General features: G+C 46.9%; 1 protein-coding gene across 4 annotated transcripts in view; it reads left to right on the top strand.

Moving 5' to 3' along the window:
* SETD2 (SET domain containing 2, histone lysine methyltransferase) overlaps positions 1-14,881 on the top strand; it is a 153,657-nt gene extending 138,776 nt beyond the window's left edge. For 2 of the 4 annotated variants that reach the window (XM_073334861.2, XM_073334860.2), the window contains exons 20-23: positions 10,921-10,992; positions 11,568-11,648; positions 13,011-13,112; positions 14,102-14,881. In XM_073334861.2, the coding sequence (XP_073190962.2) occupies positions 10,921-10,992; positions 11,568-11,648; positions 13,011-13,112; positions 14,102-14,263 (417 nt within the window). In that variant the 3' untranslated portion in view covers positions 14,264-14,881. The remainder of the gene's footprint in view (positions 1-10,920; positions 10,993-11,567; positions 11,649-13,010; positions 13,113-14,101) is intronic. The other 2 variants (XM_078851873.1, XM_078851872.1) reach the window with 1 other exon arrangement.

The raw sequence follows: 14,881 nt of genomic DNA, 5'->3' as shown, positions 1-14,881 counted from the left end.
AAGATTGGCAGGAGCAGTGGTTTTTGTTGCCTTCCGTGTGGAGTAGATATTAATATTGCATTGCATTATTTTCACAGCTGGGTGTGTCAGCAAGGGACTGGAGAAGACCAATGGCTTTTGGTCACTGTCTTAACAGCATGGCATGCTCAGAAACTGCTTTACCGCATTTTAACATAAAGAACGGTATACTGGGTGGTGATTCAGTGTGTCTGGCTGGCTGGCTCCCTCTTTTCACAGCAGAAGGCTCTTAGAAATTTCAAATCAATATATTCAGGGCTGTGACAATTCTCGTCTTGTTTATCTTTCTGCTTCCATGAAGCAAGCAGTGTTCATACATCTAAGGAATAAAATCATAGAAATGTAGGACTGGAAGAGACCTTGAGATGTCATCAAATCCAGCTTTCTGCACTGAGGCAGGACAAGTAAACCTAGACCATCCCTGACAGGTGTCTGTCCAACCTGTTATTAAAAACCTCCACTAAGGGGGTTTCCACAACTTCCCTTGGAAGCCTGTTCCAGTGCTTAATTACCCTTATAGAGGGAAAGCTTTTCCTAATATCTAACCTAAATCTCTGTTGTTGCAGATTACGCCCATTACTTCTTGCCCTATCCTCAGTAGACGCAGAGAACAGTTGATCACTGTCCTCTTTATAACAGCCCTTAACATAGCTAAAGACTGTCACCCGGTCCCCCTCAATCTTTTCTCAAGACGAAACATGCCCAGGTTTTTCCCCCTTCCTCATAGGTCGGGTTTTCCAAACCTTCTGTCATTTTAGTTGCTCTCCTCTGGACTCACTTCAGTTTGTCCACGTCTTTCCTTAAGTGTGGTGCCCAGAATTGGACACTACTCCAGCTGAGGCCTCACCAGTGCCAAGTGTAGAGCAGGACAATTGCCTCCATGTCTTGCATATGGTGCTCCTGTTAATACACTGCAGCATATCAGACTTTCACAACTGCCTCGCATTGTTGCTTCATACTCAATTTGTGATCCATTATAACTCCCAGATCCTTTTCAGCCATTAGTTATGTTCCCCATTTTGTAGCTGTGCGTTTGATTTTTTTTTTTCCCTTCCCAAGTAAGGTACTTTGAACTTGTCTTTGTTGAATTTCATCTTGTTTTCAGACCAATTCTCTAATTTATCATTTTGAATTCTAATCCTGTCCTCCAAAGTGCTTGCCACCTCTCCCAATTTGGTGTCATCCACAAACTTCATAAGCATACTCTTTACTCCATTATCCAAGTCATTAATGAAAATATTGAATAATATCAGACTCAAGACTGACCACCCCCCCATAAGTCCTCCCTAGATACACCCTCCCAGTTTGACAGAAAACTGTTGATAACTACTCTTTGAGTATGGTCTTGCAACCAGTTGTGCACCCACCTCATAGTTATTTCATCTGGACTGCATTTCCCTAATTTGCTTATGAGAATGTCATGTGGGTCTGTGTGAAAAGCCTTAGCAAAATCAAAATAGATCACGTCTTCTGCTTCCATTTCATGCCCCCCTCCCTGCCAATCCACTAGGCCAGTAACTCTATCAAAGAAGGAAATTAGATAGTTTGGCATGATTTGTTTTTGACAGTTCCATGCTGGCTATTCCTTATAACCCTGTTGTTCTCTAGGTGCTTACAAATGGATTGTTAGTAATTTGTTCCAGTATCCTTCCTGGTATCAAAGTTAGGCTGACTGGTCTGTAATTCCTCTTGGTTCCCCTTTTTAAGGATGGGTCCTATTTTTGCCCTTCTCCCATCCTCTGGGACCTCCACAGTCCTCCATGAGTTCTCAAAGATCATTGCTGATGGTTTTGAGATTGCTTCAACTAGTTCCTTAAGTACCCTAGGATGAATTTCATCAGGCCCTGCCAATTTAAATATATTTAGCTAATCTAAATCTTCTTCATCCTGTTCTCTCTTTATTTTGTCTTGCATCCCCTCCCCTTTGTTCTTAGTATTAATTTGTTGAGTATCTGGTCATCATTAACCTTTTGTAATGAAGACTGAAGTAAAATAGGCATTTAACACTTCAACCTTCTTGATATCATCAGTTATTAGTTCAAATAGGTAAGTGAATAGTGTCCCTTGGAACTTGCCAAATGCAACTGTAGCTATATCTTCGAATTTCAACAAATCTGAGTCTTATAGTATTTGTATACAACAGACAGGACCAGTTTGCATTGCGTACTACTTAAGCTGGTTAAAGTAGTGCATGGGTTATTAAAAATGGTTACCTGTTTCTTGCTTCTGTCTTTGAAATTTTAATTGGCGAGAGACCCCAGACTGAAACCAGCAAGAGTTACTTTTTAAGGAAAGAGAGGAACAGATGTCTCTGAAGGTAAAGATCTGCACTAAAGCCCTGACTTTTATGATTAGGGCATACTAACTTCACAGGACCATTAATTAACCTCATCTGAAAATCCTGTTTTGCTTTTGAGTGATTAACTGGTCCGGATGATGTCCATGTCGAATGTAAAATCAAGATGATTTAGCAAGGCCCTTTCTGAAGGTATTTTTGGCACTACTTCGCTAATAAATGACTGGTAGCTACTGCCAAATATCCAGGTTTGGTTAGAGGAGTGGATAAAGCTGGACTTTGGCTGAACATACCCAAAGCAAACTAGACTCCAGCACCCCATGTATTTAAAAAAAACCTGCGGAGATAAAACGTGCTTGTTGCATACTGCGTCTCCTTTTCTTCTTGGTCCAGGTGATTCACGGCTCCCTCAAGGCCAGCTCCATCTCAGCACGTCAGATTTACAGGGATGTAAAATGAAATGAAAATGGCCCTGCCAAATGTCTGAGAGCACGCCAGTCTGACTTCCCATGTCTTTGTGCTAGTGGTGATATAAAACGCAGTATAAGCTGGCTGTGTGCCATACCTGTTAATATTGAATCCTGGTGCTGCAATGAAATGTGATTTTTCCATATGGCAACCTGATATTTCAGACTATGAGCTCTCATTTTTAAGTTTTTAAGAACTTATGTCAACAAATTAATTGTCCCTTCACAGACTAGACGGGAGAAAACAGGTGGAGTCAAAGAACTCCTTGTGTAGCATTTCAGGACACATTGCTCCAATTTGGTCCAGTTTGTTTTTCTTGCCTATGAGCCACCAGCCTCTCGTATCCCCCAAAGTGCCACAATGCAAACTAAAATGTCTCACATTTTCCACAAAGCATCCTTCTGTCACCAGTTTGTTGCACATGAGGAACTGAGCATCTCTGAGACACTCCCAGCTCCCACTGCTTTGTGATCCCAGAGTTCAAACTCTACTCTTCGTTCACTACTGAGTTGCACCATGGGGTTGGCTTAAAAGCGTTTACCACTCTCCAGTCAGATATCGTGCACTTTCAGATGTATTTATACAGAGACATCAAACAAAGATCTATGGTACTCTTGGATCTACTCCAGCTATTCCTAGCATAGGGTTGCTGGTGAGCCATATGGGTGGGGTTCTGAGCATGCCAGAGTGAAGCTGGGAACTCCTATCCTGAATTAGGAATGTAAGAGAATGCATATTAATCTGGGTGCCTGGTCAAATTCCAGGTGGAGCAACCTGTCTCCCTAAATGACCCTGGCAATTTCAATTGAGTACCCCATTCTTCTTCACCATGTCCACTGGGCTGTTGGGTAGCGTTGCCTTGTGCAGTTACAGCTGCTGCATTTTACCCTGAGGTAGCTGCACTTTGGTGATGGGTGGGAGTGATTCTTGTGTGTCTAGCTTGCATTGTGTCTAGCTTGTCAGTTGTTTTACATTTCAGTGGATTGAGAGGCCCTGGGTTAACTGCAGGATGTCTACAGTGCCCACAATGACTCCATAATTTCTGATAACCGCTAACTTTGAAACAAAGAAACCTCCCAAAAACCCACTAACCTGGTTATTGAACCTTCATGAGGTGAGCATGACCAGTCCAAATAACCATGTGCTCTTATTGCTGTACAGCTCTCACCCTTCCCTGCTCCATCCCTCACAACTGTTTGTTGTCCCTACTTGGTTGTGTCAAGCACCAGCAAACCTCGGAGCAAGGGCTGGGTTTTCTCCCTGCATTGTGAAAAGCCTAGCATACCTTTGGGTTCTGTAAAATAATAAATAGTTTCTCTCTTCCTGGTAGTGTAATGCACAGAATGATGCCACTTGTTTGAAAACATAATGCAGGAGAGTTGAATGCTATGTAAAGCGTGTTAAACCTGGGGAGTTTAGATGGAGTATTACATGCCATCTAATCCATTTTTTTTGGTCCTTTTTCTAAGATAGCTTTAGGTAGTGTCTCAGTGAATAGCCCCATTGATTATGAAAGGAGAGCTGTGGTGAGTCTTTGTATAAACATAACATCCCTTTAAAAACAAAACTTTAGAAACATTTATCATAAAATAATGCACCCCACAGGTCTGTGTAGTTGGCAGATTGTAAGCCAGTGCTGTCTAATAGCTTCAAGCATTGACATCTCTCCCTTCCACAAAAATATGGGGGGAAGTATTGGGGAAGTGGGGCAGACCCATCCTGTAAACAGTGAGAAGAGTTTTAAGCACCAGAAACGAAAGCAGCCATGGTGCTGAAGGTTAAGGGAAAGAAAGTTAGAATCATAATTTCATTTGTGATAGCACGTTAACATACATGAAATAAAATGAGAAAAAAACTTCCAATTTCCTCCTCCTATCCTCTAGCTAAACATACTTGAGCGCTAATAATGCTAACCACAGTAATCCATAGAGAACCTGAATTAGCCCTCTCTGAATTAACCAGTTGTGTTCAAGTAGCCAGGCTTGCAAATTTTAGCTTTTTCCATGGAAAATGTGAGCTTGTCTACATGGGATGTTTGTGTGCAGGAAACCTGGGTGTGAATATACAGTGCTTTAGCCTGTCACGCAGTTGTGGCAGTGTCCACATGGGATGCAATGCACTGAAAGTTTTGCAGCATACTTTGACGTACTACTGTTTTGAAATGGAAGTGCCTCAAAGCACACTATAGAGCTCGTCGTGCACTTTAGCAGTGTCCATGTGGGATGTTACGGCTAGTGCGCTGTAGGTTCACACACTGGCTTGCTGCACTCTAATGTCCCATGCAGACAAACCCTGTTTTGCGGGAGTGGGAGGACTTTCTCCCAGACCCCCTCTGCTCTGTTATTCATTGCTGCCTTTTCCCTCCAACACAGCAGAGCACTTCCAATGTTCCAATGCCACTGCAACAGAGGAGTTTGCATAGAATCAGAGTGTCCTGCATGGATTTTCTTAATAGCAGACTTGAACCTGGGATGCTTCACCAATGCAACAGCAATCGTAGGCTCCTCTTGCTATTGGAAAGTGATCCATTAGCAGGGAAACCAGGTTCACATTCCACTGAAAAATGTATGCCATAAGGGGCACATGGTTTCCTGGAGTTTTCTGATCCAGTCTTGGATTCCCTATGGATATTTCCACTACTGTCTCCTTGGTGTCCTGTAGCATGAAAGGCAATACTGAAAACTTGCCTCTGATTGCACAGCATGGGACTTCCAAACGGTTAACAGAATGAATATATATGTGTATGCTCCTGAGCACAAGACCCTTTGAAACAGGACAGTATTTCCCCTTGGAATCAGTGATGTTCATTATTGGTGTAATAGATCTGCCGTTTATTACAGGCGGAGTGCTAGCTATATCTAAAGTTCAGATTGGCTAACACTGTTAGAAGACGGTTGTTTATAACTTTGCCAGCCTTTAACTGTTTGGGCTGCAGTTTTCTGTGCTGGGTGGCTGCTTTAGGCTGAATTGTTTTTGAAAGTTTCACTTCTGAAAACTAGATAAGAGAAAACACATTGTTCTTCTCTGAGTGCTTGCTCATGTCCATTCCATGTTAGGTGTGTGTGCTTGCCATATGCACTGGTGCCCGAAGCTTTTCCCTCAGTGGTATCCATAGCGGACCGGCTCTGGTGCCCTCTGGAGTCATGCACGCATACGCTGGTATAAGGGGTGTGGCCAGCTCCTCCTCCATTCAGTTCCTTCTTATCTCCGGTAACAGTACTGGAATGTTCTCTTGCCTCGGCAAGCAAATCTACCAGTGGTTCTCTCTACTCTAAGTGTACATAGTTGTCAGATAGCTTTATTAGTTTTTTTAGAGTAGTTATACAGATAGGTTAGTTAGTCCCTTAAGGGTCTTAGTCCAGGGATGGGGCATGCCCTGGTCTCTGGGCTTCATACATTGTGAGCACTGCAAGAAACCTATGTCCAGCAGCAATCCCCACCAGAGCCGCTTAAAGTGTCTGGGGGAAACCCACGTCTGCGACAAGTGTCACATCTGTAAAAGCTTCAAGCCACGAACCAAGAAGGAGCGGGACATAAGGTTAAGAGCATTCCTCAGGGAGCCAGCCCATTCGGACTCGGTGCCAAGCACCAGCATCCATGCGAAGCATGCCATCAGCACCGACATCTGCCTGGCACCGATCTCCATCCCCGGTGCCTGCTAAGAAGCAGAGAAAGCACACCAGGAGAGGGTGCTCCCCGATGTCCTGTAAGGAAAAGGTGGTGTCACGATAGCAGTCTCCTGAACCCGCTGAGACCTGCCAGAGTTCTCTGCAACAGTCCCTGGAAGCGTGGCGCCATTTTCTGGACACTCAGTGCAGACCTCCAGAGGAGTGGCATAGGTCCCTGGAGCAACAGTGCTGGTCCCTGAGCCACGGTGTCAGTCTCCAGAACCACACCACCATTCTCCAGAATTGCAATGCTGGTCGCTGGACTCGTGACGCTGGTTCCCGGAGCCGTGACGACGATCTCCATGTTTCCCCCTCCTAGTCGCCAGAGCCCCAGCACCAATCCCCCAGCTCTAGGCGTCGATCACCAGATTACCATCGCTGATCCACCGAAATCCCAGGACCACTCCCCAAGTGATAAGCGCCGGGAGGGCCAGTATGGTAGGGAGATGGAGGCAGGAGTGGCACCGCCTGGGTCCCCAAGGGAGGCCCTTCCTCCTCAGGTTCAGAGGTCGAGGAGGTCACAGTGCCCTCGGGCCAGTGCTCCTGTTTGGCCTGGCCACAGAGCCAAGAGTTTTATCAAATGTGTGGCGGTGGTCGCAGCCTTCCTCAGACGCCGGGGGGTTCAGACCCATACTTTGACTACTGGCTTATCAAGGGTCACTCGAGGGAGCACGTTCAACACAGCATTACAGTTGTGCAAGCCACTTGCCAAGCGCTGGGGCTGTTGATAAATGAACAGAAATCAACTTTAGTCCTGCTGCAAAGGATAGAGTTCATCGGAGCTGTCTTCGACTCTACCCGAGCCAGGGCTTTCCTCCCAGAACTCTGATTCAGAGCAATGTCAGACCTGATTGCCCAAGTCACCAACCACCTGCTCGCTGCAGCCCGAGTCTGCCTCAGGCTGTTGGGACACATGGCAGCATGCGCCTACATAGTTCAGCATGCACGATTGCACCTCAGACCCCCTCCAGATGTGGCTGGTGTCGGTCTGTTCCCTAGCCAGGCATCACTTGGACAAGGTCCTCCCAATTCCGCCACATATACTCACCTCCCTGGAATGGTGGTCCAACCCATGTCACATGTCAGAGGGAGTGCCAGGGTCACTAGCCTTGGACGTGTCTGACCTGGCCTGGGGAGCCCACCTTGGCACACTAAAAACTCCAGGCCTGTGGTCCGAGGAGGACTTGTCACTACATATAAACATCAAGGAGCTCATGGCCATCGGTCTGGCTTGCGAAGTGTTCCTTCCCCAGCAGTCAGGATAAGTGGTGCAAGTATTGACCGGCAACGCGGCGTCCATGTTCTGTGTCAACAGACGGGGAGGAGCAAGGTCATCGGCCCTCTGTCAGGAAGCATTTTTCCTGTGGGATTTCTCTATCCAGCACTCTATCCATCTAGAAGCCCTGTGCTTCCCCGGTGTCCAGAACTCACTGGTGGATCACCTCAGCAGGTCCTTCTTCTCTCGCCACATGTGGTCCCTCCACTTGGAGGTCATCAGGATGATCTTCCAGAGGTGGGGAACTCCCCAAGTGGATCTATTCGCCACTAGGCAGAACAGAAAATGTCGCCAGTTCTGCTTTCTGCAAGGTCCTGAAAGCAGCTCACTATCCGATGCCTTTCTCTGTGATGGGCAGGTGCCCTGACGTAGGCCTTCCCACCAATCCCACTGATCAGCAAAGTCCTCTTGAAGATCAAGAGGGACAAGGTGAGAGTCATTGTAACCACCCTGGCATTGCCTTGCCAGCATTGGTTCGGCATGCTCATGTACTTAGCGGTGACACTCCCATGGACGCTTCCCGACCTTGCAGGACTTGGGACGGTTACTGCACCCGAACCTCACCTCCATGCACCTTACTGCATGGATGCTGTGTGGCTGAGTCTTGAGGAACAAGCCTGCTTGAGTCAGGTTCAGCAGGTTCTTTTAGAAAGCAGAAAGCCGAAAGCCCTCCGCCAGAGCTACGTACCTGGCAAAGTGGAAGTGCTTCTCCTGCTGGGCGTTGGAGTGGAACCTTTCTCCAGTTCAGTCATCTTTACAGTCTATCCTGGATTAGCTGCTTCACTTGAAGCACCAGCGCCTTGCCCTCTCGATCAAGGTGCACCTGGCAGCCCTGTTGGCCTTTCATCCAAGGTAAATCAGTCTTCTCGCATGCAATGACTATCAGGTTCCTGAAGGACCTTGAGAGACTTTTCCTGCAGGTCTGGGATCCAGTTCCCCAATGGGATCTCAACCTGCTCCTCACCAGCCTCACTGACCTTCCCCTTGAGCCTTTAGCCTCCTGCTGTATTTTACATCTGTCATGGAAGGTTGTTTTCCTTGCAACTGTCACCTCGGCAAGGCGAGCCTCCGAGATTAAGGCTCTAACGTCAGAACCCCCATATACGGTGTTCTACAAGGACAAGGTCCAGCCGCATCGCCATCCGGCCTTCCTGCCAAAGGTGGTATCACAGTTCCATGTCCATCAGGATATCTTCCTTCCGAAGCCACATGCTTCCAGCGAGGAGAGGCATCTACACACACTAGATGTCAGGCATGCCCTGGCTTTCTTCCTTGAGTGAACCAAGCCCTTCCGCAGGTCTACTCAACTTTTCATTGCAACGGCTGACAGAATGAAGGGTCTCCCAGTGTCTTCTCAGGGGATTTCCTCCTGGATCACCACCTGCATCCATACCTACTACAAGCTGGCACAGGCTGTGCCTCCACCAAGCTCATTCCACAAGGGCTCAAGTATAGTCGGCAGCTTTCCTGGCACATGTCCCTATCCAGGACATCTGCAGAGCCGCGACGTGGTCATCAGTCGGCACCTTCGCAGCCCACTATGCCATCACCCAGCAGACCAGAGATGACGCTGGCTTTGGCAGAGCTGCGTGCAATCGACACGTCCGTGAACTCCTGCCTGCCTCCGATTCCTTGAGAGTCACAAGACATGGAATAAACACGAGCAAGCACTCGAAGAAGAAAAAACAGTTACTTACCTCTCGTAACTAACTGTTCTACGAGATCTTGCTCATGTCCATTCCATGACCTGTCCACCCCTGCCCCTCTGTCAGAGTTCTGGCAAGAAGGAACTGAAGGGGCGCACCTTATACTGGCACATAGGCGGTGCGCCACTCCAGAAGGTGCCACGGCTGGTCCCTACAGACACTACTGGGGGAAAAACTTCTGGCGCATGCAGTATGCACACACCTGACATGGAATGGACGTGAGCAACACATCTCGAAGAACAACAGTTACGAAAGGGTGGTAGCCATTTTTTTCCCCCCCAGGTTTAAAAAATTCTGACAGTCATTTGGTTGAGAAGCTCCATTCCTTCCAGCAGGAATTTGCAATGTGAAAAGCTTTCCAAATTTGGCCTCTGAAGTTATGAGCCTTTGAAAAAATCTTGGTTTACATGTGCTCTGCAGAGATTTCAGTCTGGCAGCTAATGGGGTCTGCACTGAGCATGCTTTATGAAACATAGCGTGTACCCTCACCACAGAGCAACGGAGCATGCTCTAGTCCAGGCCTGCGGGACTTGTGAAGCCGGACTTGCTCTGGCAGCTGTGGCACTGGGCACCAGAACTGAAAGCCCAGTGCTTGTGCTCCTGTTGCTGGCGCTCAGGCAGCATGGAAGAGGAGGAGGAAACATCCTGACTCAAATGCAGAGAGGGAATAGAAGCAGGGGATTGCAGAAGCCAGAGGGTGAGGGGAAAGGGTTGGAAGGTGGATAGGAGCAGAGGCAGAGAGACTGTGGGGGTGAAAGGTAGGCTGGAGACAAATGGCTGTGAAACTGAGTGGCAAAGTGTCTCTCTCATCCCCCTGCCTGACCCGCACAGAAGTTAATCACCTGCTACTGCTACCAGTTACTCTGTTAGCTCAAATGGTAGAGAACTATGCTGCGGATCCAATGGTCTGAACCTTGCTGATGACTTGAGTTGCGGGTCATTATGGTTCCACGCGATAAACTGAAAAAACAGAAATTTTGTTTTGTTTTTTAATTAGGAAATTACAAGATCATTAAAAACACTGAAATTGCAAAGTCAAGCCCCCAAAAGTTAGGAAATGCCAGAATTAAGGAAAAAATAGTATGTGATCATGTGATTAGACCGTACCGTAATATATACATGCATGGGGGCCAGATTAAGGTGGTCTGTGCCATGTTGATTCAGTTCCCTTGTGCATATACATTATGGTACCATCTTTAATTCCATGATCACGTACTATCTGTTCCTTAATTCTGCCATATACAAACCTTCAAGTGCTTGACTCTACAGCCTTAACATTCTCTTCACTTTTGGATGGTGATTATTTATATAGCACCCTGGAGAAGAGAGAAAATCCGTTTCCTGGCCTGAGGAGCTCATATGCTGAGTTAGAGCACATAAGATGAGGACATGGAGGAGGGGAAGCTGGGGAAATAAATGGGTAGGAGGAAATGAGTGATTTGCAAAGATCATCCCTTTTATTACGATTTTGTGCTTTCTTGTTTTCAGTGTGGTCAGGCACGAGCGGGAGAACAACTAGCTCTGGAGCCGAGAATAGCGATGGAAAGTGAGCCAGCAGCAGTGAGTCTTGAGATGTCTGGAGAAGAGTAGGATGTTTAATGGCAGTGAATTGCAAGTGGGTGGAAGAAAAGAGCCTGAGGGCTTGTCTACATAGCGGACTTATACCAGCATAGCCATACTGGAGTAAATAATGTGCTATAGCTATGCCAGTCAATTTCCCTGTGTAGACAAGCCCTCTGAGAGGAGTGGCCAGGGCTTAGGGTGCACTGTGGAGGAGTAGAATGCAAGGAGTGCTGAGATGCAGGCTGATACAGAGCCTTGCAGATAAGCACAAGGAGTCTTAATGCAGAAACAGATCAGGCTTCTAACTCACAAAAGACATTCGGGCCCAGTCATGTGCTCCAGTAATGATGGACTTCTGCGGTACGTGATAACCCTCCCTTGTCATCGGAATTCTTACTCCTCAAAATTACTTGGAAGAGAGGCTGCTGGGCCAACCCCACATTCTTGTAATATCAGTGGTGGGAATGGGGAAATGTCTCTCGTGTTGCAGCAGCGTGGGGCCATCTTGGTTTGGTTTGTATTTTGTGTTTATAAGTCAGAAAGTGACAGTTTGACTTTTTTCTCCCCCGCAGTCTTCCAAAAAACCCAAAACAGCAGAAGCCGACACTTCGAGTGAGCTGGCTAAGAAGAGCAAAGAAGTGTTCAGGAAAGAGGTAAGGGTTTTGAGATAGGCTTTCTAAAGCAGGGGGCTGGAGGGCAGCAGAATGTCCTGTCCTTTGCAGAAGAGGTTAGTCCGAGTCTTTACTTGGGCTCATAATTCAATAATCCCATAGACCAGCTACTATTCAGTCTTGGAGTCTTAAGAATCCCCTGAGGGAAATGCTGGCCCAACTGAAGTCAATGACGAAGCTCACAATGACTTACATGGGATAGGATTTCACCACCATGTCTCTCTCAGGAAGGGAGGGTCACTTTATAGCAACTCAGTGGAATTCATCCTTCAGGGCAGGCAGAGTGAAGGACCCAGGACTGTAAAACACTCCCTACTTAGGGTTCTTCTTAGGGCATAAGGGTGGATCGGGACTTGCTGCAGCTGAGCAAGAGCAGAGGAGCTGTTTCCCATGCACTGTGGTAAGGTAGGCCACGCTCTGGAAGTGACTGCGTCCTGATCGGATGAGACTCTGTCTGCAGGCTGAATACCTGTCGATAACCCTGAGTTACCATATTAAAGGGAAAACCCAATTCCCATCCTGCAGGACAGGTGGGATGTAAAGGCTCTGGGACTGTAGATACTCATAACCCTGAAGGCTGCACACAGAAGGCCTATCCTGAGCACCTTACTCAGGCTGAACTCTTATGGAAGTAAAGGGAACTTTGCCTGGGGAAGCAGTTCAGGGTTGGGTCCATGGTTACGTTTTTCCCACCATTTTTGTTTTTCCGTGTAATAAAATGAGGTGGTCACTTTTCAAAAGCTAGCTCGCTGTTTTAGCTGGAATCTTGTGTGTGCTTATAGTGCATGGAGCATGTGTGTTGAGAGAGGAATTAGCTATAAGAAGAAAGTATAGGTGGCCCTCGGGAAACAATTACTCAGCAAGAGAGTGTGTAACCCACTGGTGTGGGTGTGTTATAGGTCCCCCTCTGTGCCCGTTTGCAGAGGATATGAGTTGTTACAGAGCTTGTAGCTCTTTACCTCAAGCTATAGGCTTTTAGCTGTGAAGGTCCCCAGTCAATCCACCCAGTCTGACAGCCAAAGATGGCAACTGCCACAAATCTACAACTTGATTGAATACACTGCAGCTTGGTCTTTTCTTAGTCGCTGCTGGTGTGAGTGGGAGGTGGGATCCGTCCCTTAGACTCCACTAAGAAGGTTTAATTGTTTTACACTAGCTTGTAGCTCTATTGATGGTTGCCTTTAAATTCACTATTGTGAAAGCCCAAATGTCGTGTGGGAGGAGGTTTGGAGGGATGGGTTTTACCCCTTCTGGCAAATGTTCCTGGGCCCAGAACTGTCAGTAGCTAATCAGCAATGGCATGAGGCGCTCCTGTTTACTAGTGTGTCTCTTCCCCATCTCCAGATGTCTCAGTTCATCGTGCAGTGCCTGAACCCCTACCGCAAACCTGACTGCAAAGTAGGGAGGATAACCACAACGGAAGACTTCAAACACTTGGCACGCAAGGTACCCTGGCTTTATTGCAGCATCTGTGCACGCGTGGGTTAAAACAAATGCAGGAATAGTTTTCCACTCAGTAACCCCAAAGAAGCTGTAGTTCCTGGTGCTGTGCTTGGAAGGCCCACCATGTTGGGAGAGCTAATGCAGAGGAGATGGGTGTGGTTTTCAAACAACCCTTGGGGCTTAACCCCTCTGCACCCTCTGGGCCTTCTCTGCTCCTAGGGGGCTGGATCACAAATCCCTAGCTTCACCCACACCTGCCCCCAGTCCATAGGCATGCAACAAGCGAGCATGCTGGTGGAAAGGCATGCTGGGGGCACTTCCTTGCAGTGACTTCCTGTATTGCCAAAGGACCGTGAAGCACTGTGGGCAGCATACCACAACTGAAGATAGGAGGAGAATTGTGGTGCATCTAGTTTCCGACCCTGTCTGACAGTGGCCAGCAGTGCCAGCTGCTTCAGAGGAAGGAGAAAAGGCTGTTTTGGTCAGTTGTCGGACAACTTTCCTGTAGGGGAAGTTTCTTCCTAGCTCCCCTCAGTGGCTCAGTTGGCGCTGGGGCAGCGAGGGAGTTTTGTTCTGTCTAATGTAATGTAATTGTAGATGTTCTCCCTACCCATATTCATATATAATCCTTTTGGAATCCCACTATGCTATTGGACGCACATATCTAGTAGCAATGAGTTCCACGGGTGAATTATTCATTGTGTGAGAGGGGATTTCTTTCTATCTTAAATTTTTGCAGCCTCTCAGTTTCACTGGATTTTCCCTTGTTCTTTTATGATGAGGGAGGGTAGATAGGAGCAATATTTCTGGAGTGCCAGCTCAATCCAGTAATCCATTAGCTAGCAGAATAGCTTGTCCAAAAATCCCTGTTTCCACCCATAAGAAAGTCCCCCTTTCCATTCCAGCCATCCACACACGTATGAAATCCTTCCAGGTACCTTCCAGCGTCCTGGATCAATGAATAACCTTTGCATTTCTTGCTTCCTTTCCAGCTGACTCATGGTGTGATGAACAAGGAGCTGAAATACTGCAAGAACCCGGAGGATCTGGAGTGCAACGAGAATGTGAAGCACAAAACTAAGGAGTACATTAAGAAATACATGCAGAAGTTTGGGGCGGTTTATAAGCCCAAAGAGGACACGGACTTAGAATAACCACCTCTAACCTTTGGAAGGAGAGATCCATCCTTTTTGGACCTGCTGAGAAGGAATCCTCCCCGCTAACCTCAGAGGCTGTTGGCTTGGACGGGACTCTCAATTCTGACCCGACCCTGCCTATTCTTTGACAGAAATATCCGTTTCTGTATGAAATGAAGCAGTTGCCCACTGTTTGGGAGTGAGGAGGGCGACACAGAGCGGCGGAGTGGAGACAGCTCCTTCCATCCTCTTCCTCTTTGCAGGCAAACCCGGGTCTCAAATCTGGCGGTGCTGTTAGGCGCACTGACCCATGCGCACATCTTGTGTCCCCGAGATCTGTATTATATTTTAACGTATATGTGAATATATTGATAATTTTTTTTGCTTTTAGCCCAACACGTGCTGATATCACGGGAACACTTTGTAAGGATAGTTTTGTTTTTTTTGTTCTCCTGCAAGGTTAATCTGTTATCATGTAAATATTCAGGAACAGGCTGCCTCTGGGTTTCTGGCAGGCCTTGTGCTATGTTGATAAGATTGATTTTACTGCTTAAATCATTTTACTTTATCCAATTTTTACTGAACTTTTTATGTAAAAAAAATTTAAAAAAAATAAAATGAAATGAAATGAAAGAA

The sequence above is a fragment of the Lepidochelys kempii genome, chromosome 2 (genome assembly GCF_965140285.1).
Source record: "Lepidochelys kempii isolate rLepKem1 chromosome 2, rLepKem1.hap1, whole genome shotgun sequence".
NCBI lineage: Eukaryota > Metazoa > Chordata > Testudines > Cheloniidae > Lepidochelys > Lepidochelys kempii.
This window is presented reverse-complemented; position numbering and strand designations above follow the sequence as displayed.